The following is a 17,594-nucleotide window of genomic DNA, read 5'->3' on the forward strand; positions in this document are numbered from 1 at the left end:
AGATCCAGCAATCCCACCACTGGCTATGTACACAAAAGAATGAAGTCTGTGGGCTAAAAGAAACATCTGTATGTCTAAGTTCATTGACATATTATCATCGCAATTTAGATATGCCATCAATTTACATGTCCATCAATGAATGAATGAGTAAAGAAATTATGGTAAGTATGTATAGTGGAGTTCTGAAGTCAATTCTGTCATTTGAAGCAGCAGTGATGAATCTAGAAGACGTTTTGTTAAGTGAAATAAGCTAGGCACAGAAAGACCAATATTTCATCAGCTAATTCACATATAAAACATAAAAAATAGAACTCATTTCAAGTATGTAAAGTAGCAGCTATGAAAGGCAAGGAGAATCAGGGAGATGCCAGTCAGAGGATGCCCACCTTTCAGTTGGAGAAGAGGAATACAGTTAAGAGCCTATCACATATTACAAGGACAACAGCCAACAAAATACTATGTGTTCAAAAACTGCTAAGACAGATTCTGAATGTTCCAACCACAGAAGTCAGTCAATATACATGTCAGATGGCTTGATTTCGCTGTGTACACATGTATCGAACAAGTTCTCAACCATACGTACATAAATTCCCATCATTTAAGAACAGTAAACATTTTAAAATAGAAATTGAAGCATTTGGGGTCAAAGTGAGATAAACCCCAATAAACTCAAACCTACAGGAGGAAGTAAGTTTTGGCAAAGCGACGTATAAAATATGTGGACAGTGATATCTTTTTTGTATATCTACCAACAAAAAGTACGCTTCCAGGTGAATAGCTACAAGTATCTATTTACATACACATGTACATTCACACAGAAAGACAGATAGCTAGCTGACAGAAGAAAAATTTCTGGATGGTTGCATGCTAAATGCTGTAAATGTTTTCTCAAGAAAGTGGACCTTTTTTGTTTGCTTTATTTCCCTTCCTGGACTTTCTTCTTCATCTTCAACAATAAACAATAAAGAAATCATCAAGTTAGAAATAACAAAACTGATATAAACACATATCCACAGAATGTCATTTACTATTTTAAGAAATAAATACCCAGAGAATCAAGAAATGGCAAGTTGGAAGGAGGGAGAACCAAACAGAGACCTGAAGGAAGATGTCAGTTCCATGAGTGACCAACAAGAGCTGGACACTGAGAGGATAGCAATGTTTTTAAATGTCCTCACGTTAGAGTTACAATCAAAGCACAAATATCAATAAATCAACCAGCACCCTGGAAGAAATTGCACTTCTTTAATTTGCATCTTTCAACTTTAAATTTATTAAATTGGAAACAACACCCCATTTTCCTCAGATTAGAAAATCAAGAATCCATTTTTCACCAAAAGTTAATGGAAAACGATGTCAGCAGTTCTTAACCTGTGGGTCAAGACCCCTTTGGGTGTGGACTGACCCTTCACAGGAGTCTCCTATCAGATATCCTGCATATCTGACATCTGCATTATGACTCATAACAGTAGGAAAATGACAGTTATGAAGTAGTAAAGAAAGTAACTTTATGGCTGGGGGTCACCACAACATGAGGAACTGTATTAAAGGGTCGCAGCCTTAGGAAGGTTGAGAACCACTGCAATAAGTGAATGGCACGTGCTGTTCAATCTCTATCAACTGTAAATCTGAAATCACTAAAAGTACCTGTTTCTTATGGAAATCCTTTAGGGCTGTTTCATAGCCTTCCTCCAGCCGGCTGAAGGCAATTCCCACATCTGTGGTCCACCATATCTGTGAGCCAGTTAGAGCCACCTGAGCTGGGAAGTCCAAGATCCACAGCTCCCTAGGTTTCTCTTCATAGGCTGCAATGGCTTCAGCGATAGCCTGGCGCACCGTCTCCTTCATAGTCTGTTCAAGCTGCAGAAGCCAGCTTTCCACCTTGGAAGAAAACGGAAATGTGATAGTAAAGGCTTCCAGGAACTACAGACCAACTTCCTGTCACCCATCTAAGAAACACACGGAGAACAACTACAGATGGGCTTCCTGTCACCCATCTAAGAAACACACGGAGAACTCAGAGGGAAACTCCACCACTGACTGACAAAGGTTTTCCCCACACAAGCCTTTCTCCTCCTCCTCAAATTAGAGCTAATTTCTTAACCTCTAAGTGGGTGAACAGGTTTCCTAAACAGAGGATGATGTCATTCATTCCTCAGCTTTGAAGATAAAGGGGCTCTAGACAAAAACCCCTCTACTGAGTGTTTGAGAAGCCAAACATCACGACCTCCTGTTAAGGCATGAGTTGGAGCCTAGAGCCTTCAGAATCATGATTTTAAGAATTGTATCTTCTGATGACATTTTATTCTCCTAAAAGTTTACATCTAAAAATCTTCACAGTGCTTAGTCTTAAGCCAAAGTGTTTTCAGTAAATATCTTAATTATATTCCTACTGGTTCCAATCTTCACACTTGTCAGAAATTAGACAGCATGATGGTGTAAGAGATAGGACAACTGCTGACTTGTGAAAATTAATCTTTTTAAAAATTTCACTTCCAGTTCATTTTGCTCCCATAAATACATTCTAGCCAATTTTCCTTGCTGCTCAGACGTACTTTGTTATACTGAGCCGTACATCTGTTTCTAGTTGGTCATATAACTATGAGGCTGTATAGACTGTATATAATAGAACCTAGCAATAAAACAGGTGTAATGAATACATTCTAAGGGCCTCAGAAGATGACTGAGATGATTCAACTGATCTCTTTCCCTGGCTCCCTGAGGACAGCAGCAGCATTTTGACCTTCTGGGAACTGGAATGGCGCCTGAGTGAGCTATCTTCTTCTTGAGAAGCAAAGGGAACATTGTCCTGGCCATGATCTGCCTTGTACTATGAGGGGGTTTCCTGGCTTCACAGCTTGGGCTTTATTAACATTCACAAGATCGTGGTTCCTAGTCTAGCTGGTGGGTTCTGTATCTCTGCCTTCATCATGAAGCACAGCCCGTCATGCCATCAGGCAGCAAGAACCCTCAGTAGACCAGTCATTGAACATCTCCTTTGTACTCTGGGATGCATGTCCTCAGCAGATCTGCCTGTCCTCGGGAGCCCCATTAGGGAACACTATGGGGAACCTGACATACCAGTCCATGTTCAGATGACTATGCCAACAATAGCAACATCATAGTACGATTTCATGTCCTGGCCAAGTTCTGACTGTTTGAAACCTCTTGACATTCTGCCCATCCAAAGATAAAAATGACCACATCTGGTTATTACAATATATATATATACACCCATTTCTTCAATGAGACAAGGGCCATGGCTTCTTCATTTCTGATCTCTAAAAGCCCAATCTGATGCATAATAGGCTTTTAATAAATAAATAAATAATTAAATTTAACAGACTAAATTTGGAGGAACCAATCATAAAAATTCAGGGAAAGCATAAAAAGACAAAGTAAAAAAACATCTTTATAAAATATATAGAACAAAGGTTTCTAATTAGAAAATTAATGCCATATATGCTCAGAAATTTTTAGCACAAGTTGTTTCTATAGAATAAATTAGAGCTCTATGAAATCTTCCAGTATCAAGGGTTCCTGCTAGTGACAACCACATCCATCAGTCAGACGATCCCCCTCTGGGCACCATGCCAGTTGATGAACAGTCTGCCGGGGAGGCAGCAGACAGCGGCATGCTTTTGTCAAGATAGTTTATGGTGACTTTTTCTAATCACTATAATAATATCCTAAAAAGCCCAAGAGATCAAAAATATATTTTAATCAGAGTATCCTACCATCTGCTTCCCCTTCATTTGGCAGAGTTTTCTGGTATGATATTAAAAAGTAACAGAAAGGAGTAAAGAGAACCTTGGTAAAAATAAGTTTTCGACGGCATTTCTGCAGAGAACACTTCAAGGTGGCTGTCCCAGTCCTGAGAGGGTCTCTGATGATGAAATCCACTCACAAGGTGACACTGGGGATTAGACCAAGCTTCCCAAACCTTATCAGAAAGAGTGCAAGCCCTGTCCTGGTTGGCTTTTATCACCTTGATTTAAGGTAGAGACATTTGAGAAGATGGAACCTCAAATGAGAAAATTTTCTCACCAGACTGGCCTGTGGGTAAGCCTGCAAGGGCATTTCCTTGATTAATTATTGATGTGGGAGGGCCCAGTTCACTGTGGTTGGTACCAACCCTTGGCAAGTGGTCCTGAGTTACATAAGAAAGTATTCTGAGCAAGCCATGAGGAGCGAGCCAGTAAGCAGTGTTCCTCCACGGCTGCTGCTTCCGTGGTTGCCTCCGGGTTCCTCCCCTGACTTCCTTCCGTGATGGAATGTGACCTGAGGGTTGGAAGATGAAATAAACACTTCCCTCCCCGAGCTGTTTCTGGCCATAGTCTATCACAGCAACAGAGGCCCTAACTAAGACACCTTCTAAACTATCAGACTGCAGTTAAAGCTGTCATATAGCAAAGTGACTCTTCCTTGTGGATAACTGGTAAGGATGTTTTTAGGTATTTGTCCATGAGAGTAGAGACCATGCTTAGCTAACTGCACAGTAATTGGGATAAAAAAGCATGATCTTGACTTTGCCAACCTTACTTACTAATGTAAGCAAGCAGCTGTTCACAGAATTCACAACAAAATGTCCAGCCACAAAGCTTCTTCCCTTCCCACAGCCTCTGAAGGACAGCATAAGCAGGGTACACTGGTCAAAGATCTATTACCAGGCTACATGTGCTTCTGATCCTGAGTCCTACTCATTCAATTGGTGACAGTCCCTTCTGTCAGCTGAACTCTAAACATTGTGGACACCCTGCTGGATGCTAAAACTAAATAAGCAGAAACTGGGCACGGGGGAGGAGCTCCTTTGCACCCTGGAGACAGTGAACAGCAATCTCCAGCACAGAATGATCTGGAGCCTCCTGATTTTTAACAGGACCTAAATTGTCTTGCCAGTTCAATTCAACCTTCAGGAACTGCCCAAAAATTACCTCCTTTGCATAGAAAACCTCAAAATCAAATCTTACATGGCCTATGCATTCACACCCGGCCTGGAATGGGACATACTCCTTTTCTTTGCTGAACATTCCAGTTGCTTTGTATGTGGGAACTTCTGGATTGTCTTCAAACTGCAGATCCGAGATGCTGTCAAAGAGTTTGATGAGGTGGCGTGTTACCTAAGACCAAAACATTAGAAGAGCTGAATGTTTCTTACTGCACATGTACCCTGGTAATTGAGAAATAAAGCTGTATAAAGTTATTAACTTTTCTTCATAGACTTCCAGAATGGTCTCAAAACCAAGGTCATTATTAAAATACCAATACCTGAAATGAAGCTGACAGAGAGGCAGCCAGGCATTCTGATCCCACCATCATATGTAGCCTAGTGAATGTTCACTATGCAAAGTGATCATTTTCTATCCAGAGCCTGAAAGCTTACCAACCTGTCTTTGTTCACCACAACTGGGGACATTAAGTTTTACTAGAACTTCTATGATCAAATTTCTAAAATTCAAATGTATATTATTGGTCTAAAGTATGAAACAATGATAAAATATCTGAAATAAACATACAAATTAGACAAAATCTTATGGTTTGGGGTCTGATATCATTTTTTTTAGGTAGGATATTTTGAGTTTCATGTATCCTTGGTATGTAAAGAGGCTGAATGATGCTTCTCTATTTTTATTTGTTAGGTAAGATTTCCAAGTCAACATTGCTGAGACTGAATGGCAAATGTGCATTCACAGGTCCAAGACACATTAATGAAGACCACATTTCCGTGTCCTCACTTCTCACAGCCTGCATTCTCCAAAGGAAACTGATGCATTGAATGTGATGGACCTTATTCAAATTTGACAAATTGACGTTAAAATAAGAGACAAATCCCAGCACTTGTCTGAAGAGGTCAGTCTGAAGAAAAGTATCTAACTGGTCTCCAAACATAAGCCCTGAACGGGCCACACCCTCCCTCCACTGAACCTCCTAATAAAAGTCATGACAGGCCTCCCACCTAGGAACAACCCAGCACTGCCACGGAGGAATGGAGAGGAAGGCAGCTTTCCAGGAAGTGGATTCAGAGCCAGACATCAGCCAAGTCACTCATCTCTTTTGGAGAAGACTAAGGGCCAGAGACGGGCCCAGAGGAAGCACCAACGGTGGGAACTCACACTCCTCCCTGCCACTGAGTAGAGGACAGGTTCATGCTTCCTCAGCAAATCAAATAGAGTCACCAAGAAACCGTCAATACATCCTGAAAACAGCCACTCAGACAGTTGTATAGCAGTATTACCTCCATTTTTCACAGTAACCAAAAGGTAGAAACAACCAACCAAATACCCACTCAAATAGATGAATAAGCAAATTGTGCAAGGCACATACTGTGGATACTGTTTAGCCATGTGAAGGAATGAAATGTGTGTGTATATATGACAACAAAGACAGTGTGCTAGCACATGCCCTTATCCTAGAACTAAGGAAACGAAGGTTGAAAGACTGAGTTCTAGTCCGGCCTGGACTGGATATGTAGTGAGACCTCCTCAAAAAACTAAAGGCTAGCATGTAGCTCAGTGGTAGGACACTTGCCTAGTACACACAAAGTCCTGGATTCGATCTCTAACTCTGGGAGAAAAAAAAAGACAATATGAAGGAACCTTGAAAACACCGAGCTCAATGACAATAACAGCCAGTCATCCAATCCCGTCAACTGTATGATCATTTACACAAAATACCAAGAATGGGCAAATGCACAGATACAGATGGCAGACCAGTGTTTCCTAGTGGTTCTAGCGAGAGAGACGTAAACAGGCAAGGTAATGGATACAGAGGTTTATTTGGGGGTGATAAAAAATGTCTCGGGAATAGAAGGTGGTGTGGTAATTGAATAACACTAGAAATGTGCAAACAACACTGAACTGTATTCTTTAAGACAGCTGATTTTTTTTTTTTGTGCTATGAATTTTACCTCAACAGAAAGCAAAGGCTGTTGCCAACAGAAGGTGGTTGGAACCTGGCAACATTTCCCAGCACATGGGCTTCATCTCTGCCGTGAGTGTTTCTCAACCTGCACTTAAGCTTGGCTTGGTATGTAAGGGCAGCTCCTAGAACAGCAGCAGCTGCCTAAGCTATCTGCGTGACAAGCCCATCAGGATCAGTAAGAGTTTCCTTTGGGGTGATTCAATCTTTTAAAGTCTTCAGCCTTCACACATTGCTGCATTCGCAGTTTTAGCATTAAAGAAAATAGCATCAGGATGTCTTCAAGTTTGAAACAGATGGGGTTCTGAGACTCATGTTTACTTTAGACATAGGGAGAGTGGTAGGCAGCAGATCACTACCTGGGTTATTATGCTCTCCTCCATCCTGCACATTACCCAAAGGACATTTATACACAGAACGTCTCTGCAATCATCTAACCATTCACTCTCCCCACTGAAGTGGCCAGGAAGCGCACAGATGTCAAATGGCTTCTGCAGGGTAATGGGCCTAGATAATATTCAGTTGAAAAGCTGCAGGATAGATGAGACCTCAGCCGTCAGACGCCCTCACACATTATTGCTTTGCTCAGAAAATAATTTCACAACATCTTCTGGCCTTGTAGCCACCCTGGTGGTGGCCAGAAAATGTAACTCTTCTAACCTACAGTCCCCCGTGACTTGTAGCTGGCATGGTTAGAGTCAGATGTTTCTTACGGAAACTTTCTAAGTTTTCTTTCTAAGAGGATTTTTAAAAATGAATGTTTTCTGATGAGGTATATTTGTATTTTAAGTGAAATTAATTTTCTTCTTCCTAGTTAACTACTTGGGAAAGCGTTTTATTTTACAACTGAAAGCATACATTAAAGTAACACTTTCAGACTATTATTAAAGGAACTAAAACTTCATCATGCTCTAAGTTGGTTTCTAAAAGGTTACCAACAAAAACTGAATAATGTTCCCCCCATGTATATAATGTTACTTGAGTGTTGTGCCCACTTAATGCACATGGCGATCCCAGCTTGGCACAGTAGTGTGTGCTCATAAAAATGGTCATGTGACCTGAAAGTATATCAACCATCTTAATAAGTGACATGGAAACTTATGACAGTGAAAAGACCTTTAAAAAGTTTTTGGCAAAACATTAAAATTTCACTGTGGGTTGTAAACGTGTAAGGAAATGGAAAAAGCAGCAAAAACATTGAGTACAGTGTAGTTCAAATGAGTAAACGTACCAAAACAAGTGGGTTTTTTTGTGGAAAACTTTGTGGTCATTCAGTGCTTGCCTCTCCTGGCTTATGCTATGGAAGCAGCAGCTCCTCTGTGTCTTCACAAAGAACTCCTTTTGAGTTTGGGTCAACCACTGCCATGTTGTTCTTTGAGCTTTCAGTGTTATGATTATTTTTCCACTGTTTATTAAAGCAGGGCATTGGGCTTGCTTGGTGGTGTTTCTTGCTTTCCTTTGTCTCCCTTGGGATTTTGTTCCCTTGCTGCTGTCACTTTCTCTGGGCCATGCCATCCTTTCTGTCCCAGCCACTGTTGTCATTCATGTCAGGAAGTTTGTTCTTCAAAAGCTGCATGCATGCCGATGTGTGCAGGCTCTCAAGAATAAGGAGTCAACCTCCAGTCCCCTGTCTTCCCTAACTCCACTTCTAGCTCAACATCCACTTCCAGCATTATCCCCAGGTGACACATTTTCTGCAAGCCTCTATGCACTCAAATTTCCACTAACCCCCTCTCTCCATCATTTATTGTTGTATGTGAAATATCCTAGGAACATTGAGGTCATACAGCAATATCTTAGCAGCAGATGCACAGTAGCTTATTGTTGACAGCGTTTGAAAGATATGGCATGACTGTTGCTGATAACACTGCACATCTGCGGTTTCTGTGGGCCAAACAGCTAGCAGTCAAGGCTTACTCCATCATTCCCCCCAGTACAACACAGCATCTCAAATATGAATCATACTGTCAGGGATCTGGGTTGTTGCTAGTCCTTGGTAACTGGAATCTGTACTGTTGGAACCATACACAGAGAGAATCTCTTATTAAATGTAAAAACTTACATTTATTTTATAATTTGTGATACAACCCAATAACATATCCATGACCTATGTCTGCTGTTTACCTAGAAAATGAAGGGAAAGAAGATGAAGCTGGCCATCTCTAATTCTCTTCTCAAACTCTGCCATTGGCTTTTGTTTCTTCTATCTAATTCTGTTTGTTCAGTGTATGTAAAGATGCTGCTACTCACTAAGACAAAACATACACAAAGCTGTACCACAGCTGGCCTGGCAAGCACATAGGAGCCCACTGGCGTGTTCAGTAAGCCATTCACAATGACAACAATACCAACCACCACGTAAGAACTTAAATGCAAGCAGTCCTGTCTTTTGTAGCTATTAGTCTCTAGAATAAGACTAGATGTGAGTCTATCCTATTAACAGCAAGTGCATAAGTATTTAAGCCAATCTATCAAAATAATAAACAATTATTCCTGTTTTAGGACAGTATTTATTACTGGTGATGATACAATATTATTGGGAGTCTAAATCTATTTTAGAAGACTTAGTCATGGCCCATTCACGTATTGAAACTTTCAGTAGCCATCATACAACATGCCGTATAGTAATATGACCATTTTATTTAATACATTGGATAGACACATAAAGCAGAGCAATTACCCAGAGCAGCATCCAGGAGTACATTCTAAGAACAATGCATCTTAGGATGACTTCTGTCCTTTTTGCCATGTACCTATTATATAATTTACATAAGGTGATCACAACATAAAACTGTAGTTTTTCAAGTAAACTTATAGAAACTGAAATTCACATAGAGGAAAACAGGGGAAAGCATGTGCAAGTAGGTGAACTTTTACACAGAAGACAATGTTTACAGATATCAACATCATTACCAAATATAAGACCAGCAATGTGCAGAGAGTAAGAGACTTATAAGCTGTTCAGCCCTAAATGGGATGTGTGTATATATACATACATACAAATACACACACACACACACACACACACACACACACACACAGACACACACACACACACACAGACTCCTGAGCCTTGAATATATATATATATATATATATATATATATATATATATATATATATATATATTATTGTCTCATCATTCAAGGCTTAGGTGTCTATGCAAAAGAAGTAGAAAAATTTAAGAATTAGAAATGGTGGATGACTTCAAGAGAACAGAGCAGATGCACACATGAACCCACAGGGACTGTGACAGCATGCATAAGCCTTGCATAAACTAAAGCCAGACAAAATGGACATGAAGAAGTGGGCATGATGCCTCACTCCTCAGGAGCTATTGGCATTTGATTGCCAATGGGAAAGGAAAGTTTTCTTTAATGGTGTGACACTTAGTATATCAACCGTACTCCAGGGCAAGCTTCATACCCGGGGATAGTTGACCAACACAAACTGGACTGAATGAGAAGAAAGAGGGAGGGAGGGAGGGAGGGAGGGAGGGAGGGAGGGAGGGAGGGAGGGAGGGAGGGACGGAGGGACGGAGGGACGGAGGGACGGAGGGACGCTGGGTGGTTAGGAAGCTGGAAGGATCTGAGCGAGAATCTGGGGGAGGGGGTTAATGTGATCAATGCATGATGCATGGAGCTCTCAAAGTATTTATAAAACATTATTTTCTTTTTTAAAAGAAAAGAAATAGGGGACAAGGACCCAAAGATTCCTCATGGCCTACTTCAGTTGTTCTTCTCAAAATGGACATTTTCAAAAAGAGCAACAATACCGCTATAAAAGTGAATTCTCCCATGTGACTTCTGGCTGCTGCTCCACATTACTGAGATTTATTTGTGTATAAGGGAGAGAATGCCTTTGCTTTCTGCCATGTAACATTCCAATGAGTGAGTATAGTGCAATGCATTTGCCATTCTATTGCTAGACATTGAAATTGTTTCTAGCTTGGGGAAATATAGGCAGAAAAGTTCTTATGTACTGCTTTGAGTCAACATACACATGCATTCCTGTGGGTATGCTAAGGAGATGAACTGCTAGGTAACAATAAATAGACATATTCACATTTAAAAGAAACCATCAAACAGTTTTCCTGAATATTTGTTCCAGTTTATAATCACGGTGACTAGATACCAACATTCCCATTGTTGTACACCCATATTATCTAAGATTGTGAGTTTTTAAATGTTAGCCTCTTGGTAAATTTGATCTTTTATCACATTCTGTGAGCTTTGTGAACCCCAATCATGTCAAAGACTGAGGGCATACCTATGCAAATTAAAGAGAGGCACTGAATACTCTCCCGTATAAGGACGGATGGCATTTTCACTGCCCTTCCCATAGTCACAAGTCAGAATAAGGCAGAGCTGACAGCAGGTTATCTTCAGGAAGGAAGTAACAGGGAGGAGAAAAAAAGGAAAGCAGACAGAAGAGAAGGGAGGGAGGAGGGAGGAAGAAGGAAGCCTAGCCTCACGGATGAGTACTCCATATTTTTAATTTCATATGTAACCCTTCATTCGAAAGCAGTAGCGGATAAAAGCCTTGATGGACATGACTGTGTACTTATAAATATGCATGAATATACAACCAAAGCACATCACTGAGCTCTGAAATTATCACAAACTCCCAAGATTTAGCGGCGTAACATCATGACAATTCCACAGCTTATAGTGACAGTGTGTTGGAATCTTCAGTTGCCTCAGCTAGTCGCAGCTCTCACACATTTGTGGTCTGCTGGTAGTCCATGGCTTCCCTAACATGGTGATGGTTTTCCAGGTGATGGCTTGGTCCTGTATTCATCATCCAGCAAATCAGTGCTGATTCACTGGGTGGGAAGGTCAAAGGTTTCCAAAGAGCAGCAAACGGTAAGTCCCGGTGTGAAAGAGCTCAAGAACATTCAGTGACTCACTGACCAGATAAGCATGGGCAGTGCAAAGGGAGAAACATGCTGGATGAAAGAGGAGACAAGACGTGGGGAGGAGACAAACTGGTAGGACCCATTCTTACCATATTATGTTTTGTATTTTCTTGATTTTTTTATCATTTACTTGCCACCAAAAAGCCATAGATGGTAACTACTGCTTTCTTACTTGACACATAGGGAAATAAGGATTTAAAGTATAATTAAATGACACAGTAATAAACATGAACAATCTGATGCCTATACAATTTCAACGTTTCTCCTCTTCCTATTCCATCTGCTTTCTGAGGGATGGCTAACATGCCCGCCTTGTATAGTTTCATGCGGTTACCATTTCAGTGTTCAGAATTTTATAACTCCACCCAGCATCAGCTTCCTTTTACTAAAGCATTTCCTTTAACATTTCTCATACTGCCAGTTTGTAGGGGATGAAAGCTTCCAGCTCGTGTGTATATGAAGAAAACACACTTGTTTTTCCTTCAGCCTTAAAATACACTTTCTCTGGGTAGAGAATTTCAGCATAACAGATGTTTTCCTTACAGTGCATCCATGTTACTGCTACGAGTGTCTTCTGACTTGCACGGTGTCCAATGTGAGGCCAGTGGTCATCCATGTCGTTTTTCTTTTGTGTGTCCTGGGGCTTTGTGGATCATGTTTAGCGTTATTTCTTCTAAACCATCTGAGCAGTTTTTCATACTTTTCTTCATATCCACTGTCTCTCTGTCTCTATCTCTGCCTGTTTGTCTCTCTGTCTCTCTTCTCTTTGCCTCTCATTCTCCTTTCTTAGTCCCTCCCAACTCCTTTTCTCTCTCCCTCCTCTTTTTGAGGCAGGTTCCTAATCTACAGCCAAGATGGGCCTGGAACTCACTTTATATCCCAGGCCAGTCTTGAATTTATGGTACTCCTCCTGCTTCAACTCCTGGGTGCTGGGATTACAGCCAAAGGCCATGCCACTCAGTGTTACTGAGTCTCTTAAATTCACTTTCCATCAATCTAGAAAGTTTTAGTTGTATTTTTTCAAATATTCTCTCTCCTTCCCCCTACTTTAGAAACTTAAAGTACATCTATGGAACTTTCTTAGAATTTCTGTATCTCTACTTGATGTCTGAACACATGGAATGTAATAATGGACACTCTGTCAGTTCTAACATCGGTTATTTTGAAGTCAGTTTTCATTTATTTATTTGGGCTCTTCTATTATGGGCTGGATAGTCCTGGATTATTTATACTCCCAGTGACTTTTAATGAGATGCCAGGAACAGTTAAAATAACATTCTCACCCATATATTCTTGACCTATATTCCATAATTCAGTAAATTATTTGGAAAGCTTGATTTTTTTTTTAAATCTTGATAGGAAGATTTATTTAGGAGGAAAAAATTGTTTGGTAGGATTAGACTAGTATGTAACCCAGAGTTAATTATACCCAGCAAGGCCTTCATGGTGTTCTATCAATAAATCCTAAGGATGCCCACCTCGCTGGTGGGCACAGGCATTCCAGTCCTGTGAGAATGTTGGCACTACCAGCTCTAATCCTCTCAGGTTGGTGGTTTCTCACACACATTCGCTAATCAGACCTCCCCCAACTTACTCACAGGAACCTCTTCTTAAGTTTTTGGGGATCACCTTCTCCTTTTGTGTTTCTCTTTTTCATTCTGCTCACTCACACATGGCTAGATTTGCCTGCGAGTGTCCTGTGCTGAAGACTGGGGCCCAAGGAGCTCAACTCACCTGTTTCTTGCACATTGTAAGTCACAGTCCCTTACTGTCTACCGTCCAGGGTTCATAAAGCTGCCATATCCTATCTTTTGTCAAAGTTCTTGCTAGTTTTGGGCAGGAGACTAAATCCAGCTCTATTATGCTATCATGGCCAGAAGCAGGACTGTGTGTGTTCCACTGTGGTTTTTGTTGCCTTTCTCTGAAGACTTGTGAAGAGCAGCGTTGCCTATGTCTGTCAGTCACTAGGACATGTCTGTTAATAAACTGCCTGGGTGAGTTTTTGCCCATCTTTATACTAGAGTACCAGCCTTTCCTTCTTCTCAAGGGTTACATATATTCTATATAATTTTATTTGTTTAATACATTGCAACATCTTTTCCCACTTCAGGTTTTGTATTGTTAATCTCAATAGTATTTTTGATAAGTTGTTTTTTTTTTTTTCGAGGCTAGCACAGTCAAATCCAAACAGATCCATTAATATTATACATCCATTTAAGGATAATTTTGCAAATCCAAGACAAGAAAGGTATCTTCCCCCACATGTTTATCTCCATTTCCTTGTCTTACCCTTCCCGTGGCAATCTGCATAGCCAACTGGAACTGAGTTTTAGACATTATATGTAGCACATTCTCCTCCTCTCCACTCCTGCAAATTTATACCCGTTGACCTTAAAGCCAATTCCTGCTGTTTGACACTCTGGGTAATATCCTTCCTGTGGGCATGCACTCAGTGCTTTTGCTGTATTTTTATTTTTCTTTCAGGTTCCACGGGACTAAGGAGAGCACTAGCCAGCTTGACACATCTATGAATCACTTCACGTCTCAAGAGAAAGAGCAACGCCCAATGCCAGGCAAAGCCCTCCATGCCTCCCTTCCCCCCCATCTTTGTCCCTGAGACCTGACTCTCTCCAATGTCCTTTAGACAATCTTCACTGCACTTAAACAGATTCAGCTCAATATTTTATCCAGCTTTTCCTTTCCCTAGAAGGAAGGCACATTTCTGAAAGCGCCACCCACTCAACCTAGCCACAGCTGAGTGGTCTTTGTGAGCGACAGCAATCCGAGGACAGAAGGACTAGAGCTCCTTACTGGAAAAACCCAACATGTGTAACATTTAAGTTCTGGCTCTCAGAACATTACAGAGGCACTTGCTTTGCTCTCACGTTATTACTCTGATATTATTGTACAGAATACAACTTGTCTGTGGAGGGAACTCCAGTGATGCAATTGCCATATACTCTGAAGCAGTGGCAACACAGTTTACCAAAGGAAAAAGACACATTGCTATATGATCTGTGCTTAAGTATGTTTTAATTACTTTGAGAGGATAACAGATCATTTCCAGTGGACATGCAATATATTGAAAACTAGATACTCTTCTTTTAAATACATACCTAGAAGTTTAATCCTCTTTATGTCAGGATGTCTTAAGACAATGGCAACCATTTACAATAGGTTGCAGTCTCAAGGTTTCCACTGGGTGGCGTCTGTCACAACCTACACTTTTGTGAGAAGCTTCTTTTCCTTCCTTGTTCAACAGCAAGACTGACAAAAACTCTGTCTTCTGTGTGTTTGCATCTGCTGCCTCCTCCTTACTCCTTCCTCAGCTCCACCCTAACTCAGGGACTATCCCTGCCTCCTCTTCCGGAATCTACGATCCTACAGTGTGGGGACTTGAAGGGGGTGAGGTGTGTGTGTGTGTGTGTGTGTGTGTGTGTGTGTGTGTGTGTGTTATGCATGTATGTTTATTAAAATATGTGTGGGTGCATTTGAGTGTGCAACTGTGTATGCCTGAGCATGCGTGTGCATACAGAGGCCTGAGGTTTTATTGTGTGTCTCTCTCAGTTACTCTCTACTTGCTCACTGGTGTCTTGCTGAACCCAGGGCTCTGCTCAATGCAGCTAGTCTACACAGTCAACTTGCTCTGGGGATCCCTTGTGCTGGAATTACAGAAAGGCCACCACACCCACCCAGCATTTACATGGGCTCTGGGGATCTGACCTCAGGTCTTCACAGGACAAGTGTTTTAACAGTTCCCAGACACACCCAAGTTCCACTTCCTCCAAAAAAGTCAGGATTTGTGGCTGGTTTCATTTTAACTAAAGCCATTCATTTTTGCAAGCCCTCAACTATCCATCTGTATCTGATGCCTTTTTCCTCTTAGCTCTCTATAAAAGAATATCATCTTGTGGCCAAGATCTGACACTCTAAGTAGTTACTGAGCCCCATCACCCTGGAATCCAAGTGTTGGGACATGTACTTTATCATGCAGTCACCCAGGAGAGAAGCTGTCTATACAAACATATTGCACAAGGATGTGGGTCTGAGTCTGTGCCCCTCTAAGATCGGGCAGTGCCTCTTGTCATCAGCCCATTTCTCACCACCACATTCCTGGGTGCCGATATCGACAGTGTGTAAGAAGCTTCAATGTAGAAGAGCTCTTCAAAGATAAGTTGGCCCATTTCCTCTCAGGTAGCCTGGTGTTCTCGCCCTTGAAGGGCATTCCCTGAGCACGTACACTGCTTATCTTGTCACTTCAGAGAATGTTTTGTGAACTCAATTCCCGCCACTGTAACTTTTTGGCACCCATTTTAAACTAGTGTTTTACAAGTGAAATTTGCTTTAATCTGATAGATCCAATGTATTATTTTAACATGAGATGAGCATAAAACTTAATGAAACGGTTTGTATTCTTTTACTGATGAGTCTTGGAAACAAGGTGTGTGTTTTATAGTTATAGAATATCTCATTCAGAGATTTTCATCAAAAATACTTCATTTGTACTTAGAGTTCCTAAAATATACAAAGTCAAAGACAGACTCACTCAAGCTGTTGCAAACCCAATAAGGTTTCCCAGTAGCTGAACCAATTAAATTAAATTAAAAATGTTTAAAAGGAAAAAGCCATGTATTCAGTTGCTACATCTCAGGTGCTCAATAGCCAGGTGGTCTCATGGGGTCTCATAAACAAAGCCTATCATATGGCAGCACAAGTTTTCTCTTCAGTCTAGCTCAATGACGGAGAAGTCTCCCATGAGTTTACATCACATACCAGCTAAACTCCCCATGGTGAATACAGGGAAGGAAACTCCCCTAGGGGGGGAAAAATCACTCGCCACTTCATTAGAGTCCACTGCAAAAATAAAAATAAAAAAAATAAAATCCTAACTACCAGAACTGTCAGTTACTCCTAAGGTATAGTTACACTTGGAAGGGCATGCGAGGGCTTCCTGGTACCATTTAACTGAACCACACTAGTTTAGTTTAAAAAAACAAACAAACAAACAAAAAACACAAGTGGATATTTTTTAAAAGGATAAAAAAAAAATCAAAGAGTGTTGCTAGTGAACTATGTAAAGAAGCCCATACCTGTCATACGTAACTACTGCATGGGCTGCTGAATGCTACAAGTATACCACAAGTTTTATTTCTGCAGCAATGAACAGATGTTCAGTCCACTGTCTTGTAGATAATCTATGCACTGAGGAGGTCAGGCTTAATTTCAAATGGAGAGAAATCTTCAAATCCTGACTGCCAATACTGGCTGCAGACATCCAAGACACACCAAATTGCATCTCTGTGACATGTCGCCCCAGTGTCTTAAATCAGGTACTTCAGTTCACAGAATGGAAGCAGCTTCCACATCAGACCTCCCTGCTTGAAAAGTTCAGGCTGAACAAATTTCACAATTAACTTCAGACACTCTCTTAGACCAACACTCTTAAATTAAGTTTTGGGGGGTGGGGTGGGTGAAGAATTCGAGCCATTCACAAATGTCAGGATGAGTTATCTGCTCACAAGGGTGCCTTTTATGGGCCAATTGCATTGTTGCTTCACATGCTGCCATCTCATGTCACACACCAGGAGCACGTTTAAGCATGTCAGCACAAAAGGCAGAGATGGACACGCTCTGTCCTGTGGTCAGAAGTGGATTCTGATATTGCAAATGGGGTAGAGAAAACAGCTAAGCTGCACTGTCCGAATGCACAAGATACAAAGTTTGACAGCTGACGACCAAGAATTTGGAATGCATGGTG

General features: G+C 41.0%; 1 protein-coding gene across 3 annotated transcripts in view; it reads right to left on the reverse strand.

The window, feature by feature from the left end:
* Window positions 1-17,594, reverse strand: part of Dnah11 (dynein axonemal heavy chain 11) — a 318,597-nt gene that overhangs the window by 219,753 nt on the left and 81,250 nt on the right. For all 3 annotated transcript variants that reach the window (XR_008218451.1, XM_052739195.1, XM_052739194.1), the window contains exons 29-30: window positions 4,971-5,120; window positions 1,648-1,881 (exon numbers count right to left, since the gene is read on the reverse strand). Coding sequence is in view for 2 of the 3 variants with exons in the window: in XM_052739195.1 (XP_052595155.1) it covers window positions 1,648-1,881; window positions 4,971-5,120 (384 nt within the window). In the remaining variant the exon portion in view is untranslated. The remainder of the gene's footprint in view (window positions 1-1,647; window positions 1,882-4,970; window positions 5,121-17,594) is intronic.

The sequence above is a fragment of the Peromyscus californicus genome, unplaced genomic scaffold (assembly GCF_007827085.1).
Source record: "Peromyscus californicus insignis strain IS unplaced genomic scaffold, ASM782708v3 Scaffold_15__1_contigs__length_86483966, whole genome shotgun sequence".
Taxonomy (NCBI): Eukaryota; Metazoa; Chordata; class Mammalia; order Rodentia; family Cricetidae; genus Peromyscus; species Peromyscus californicus.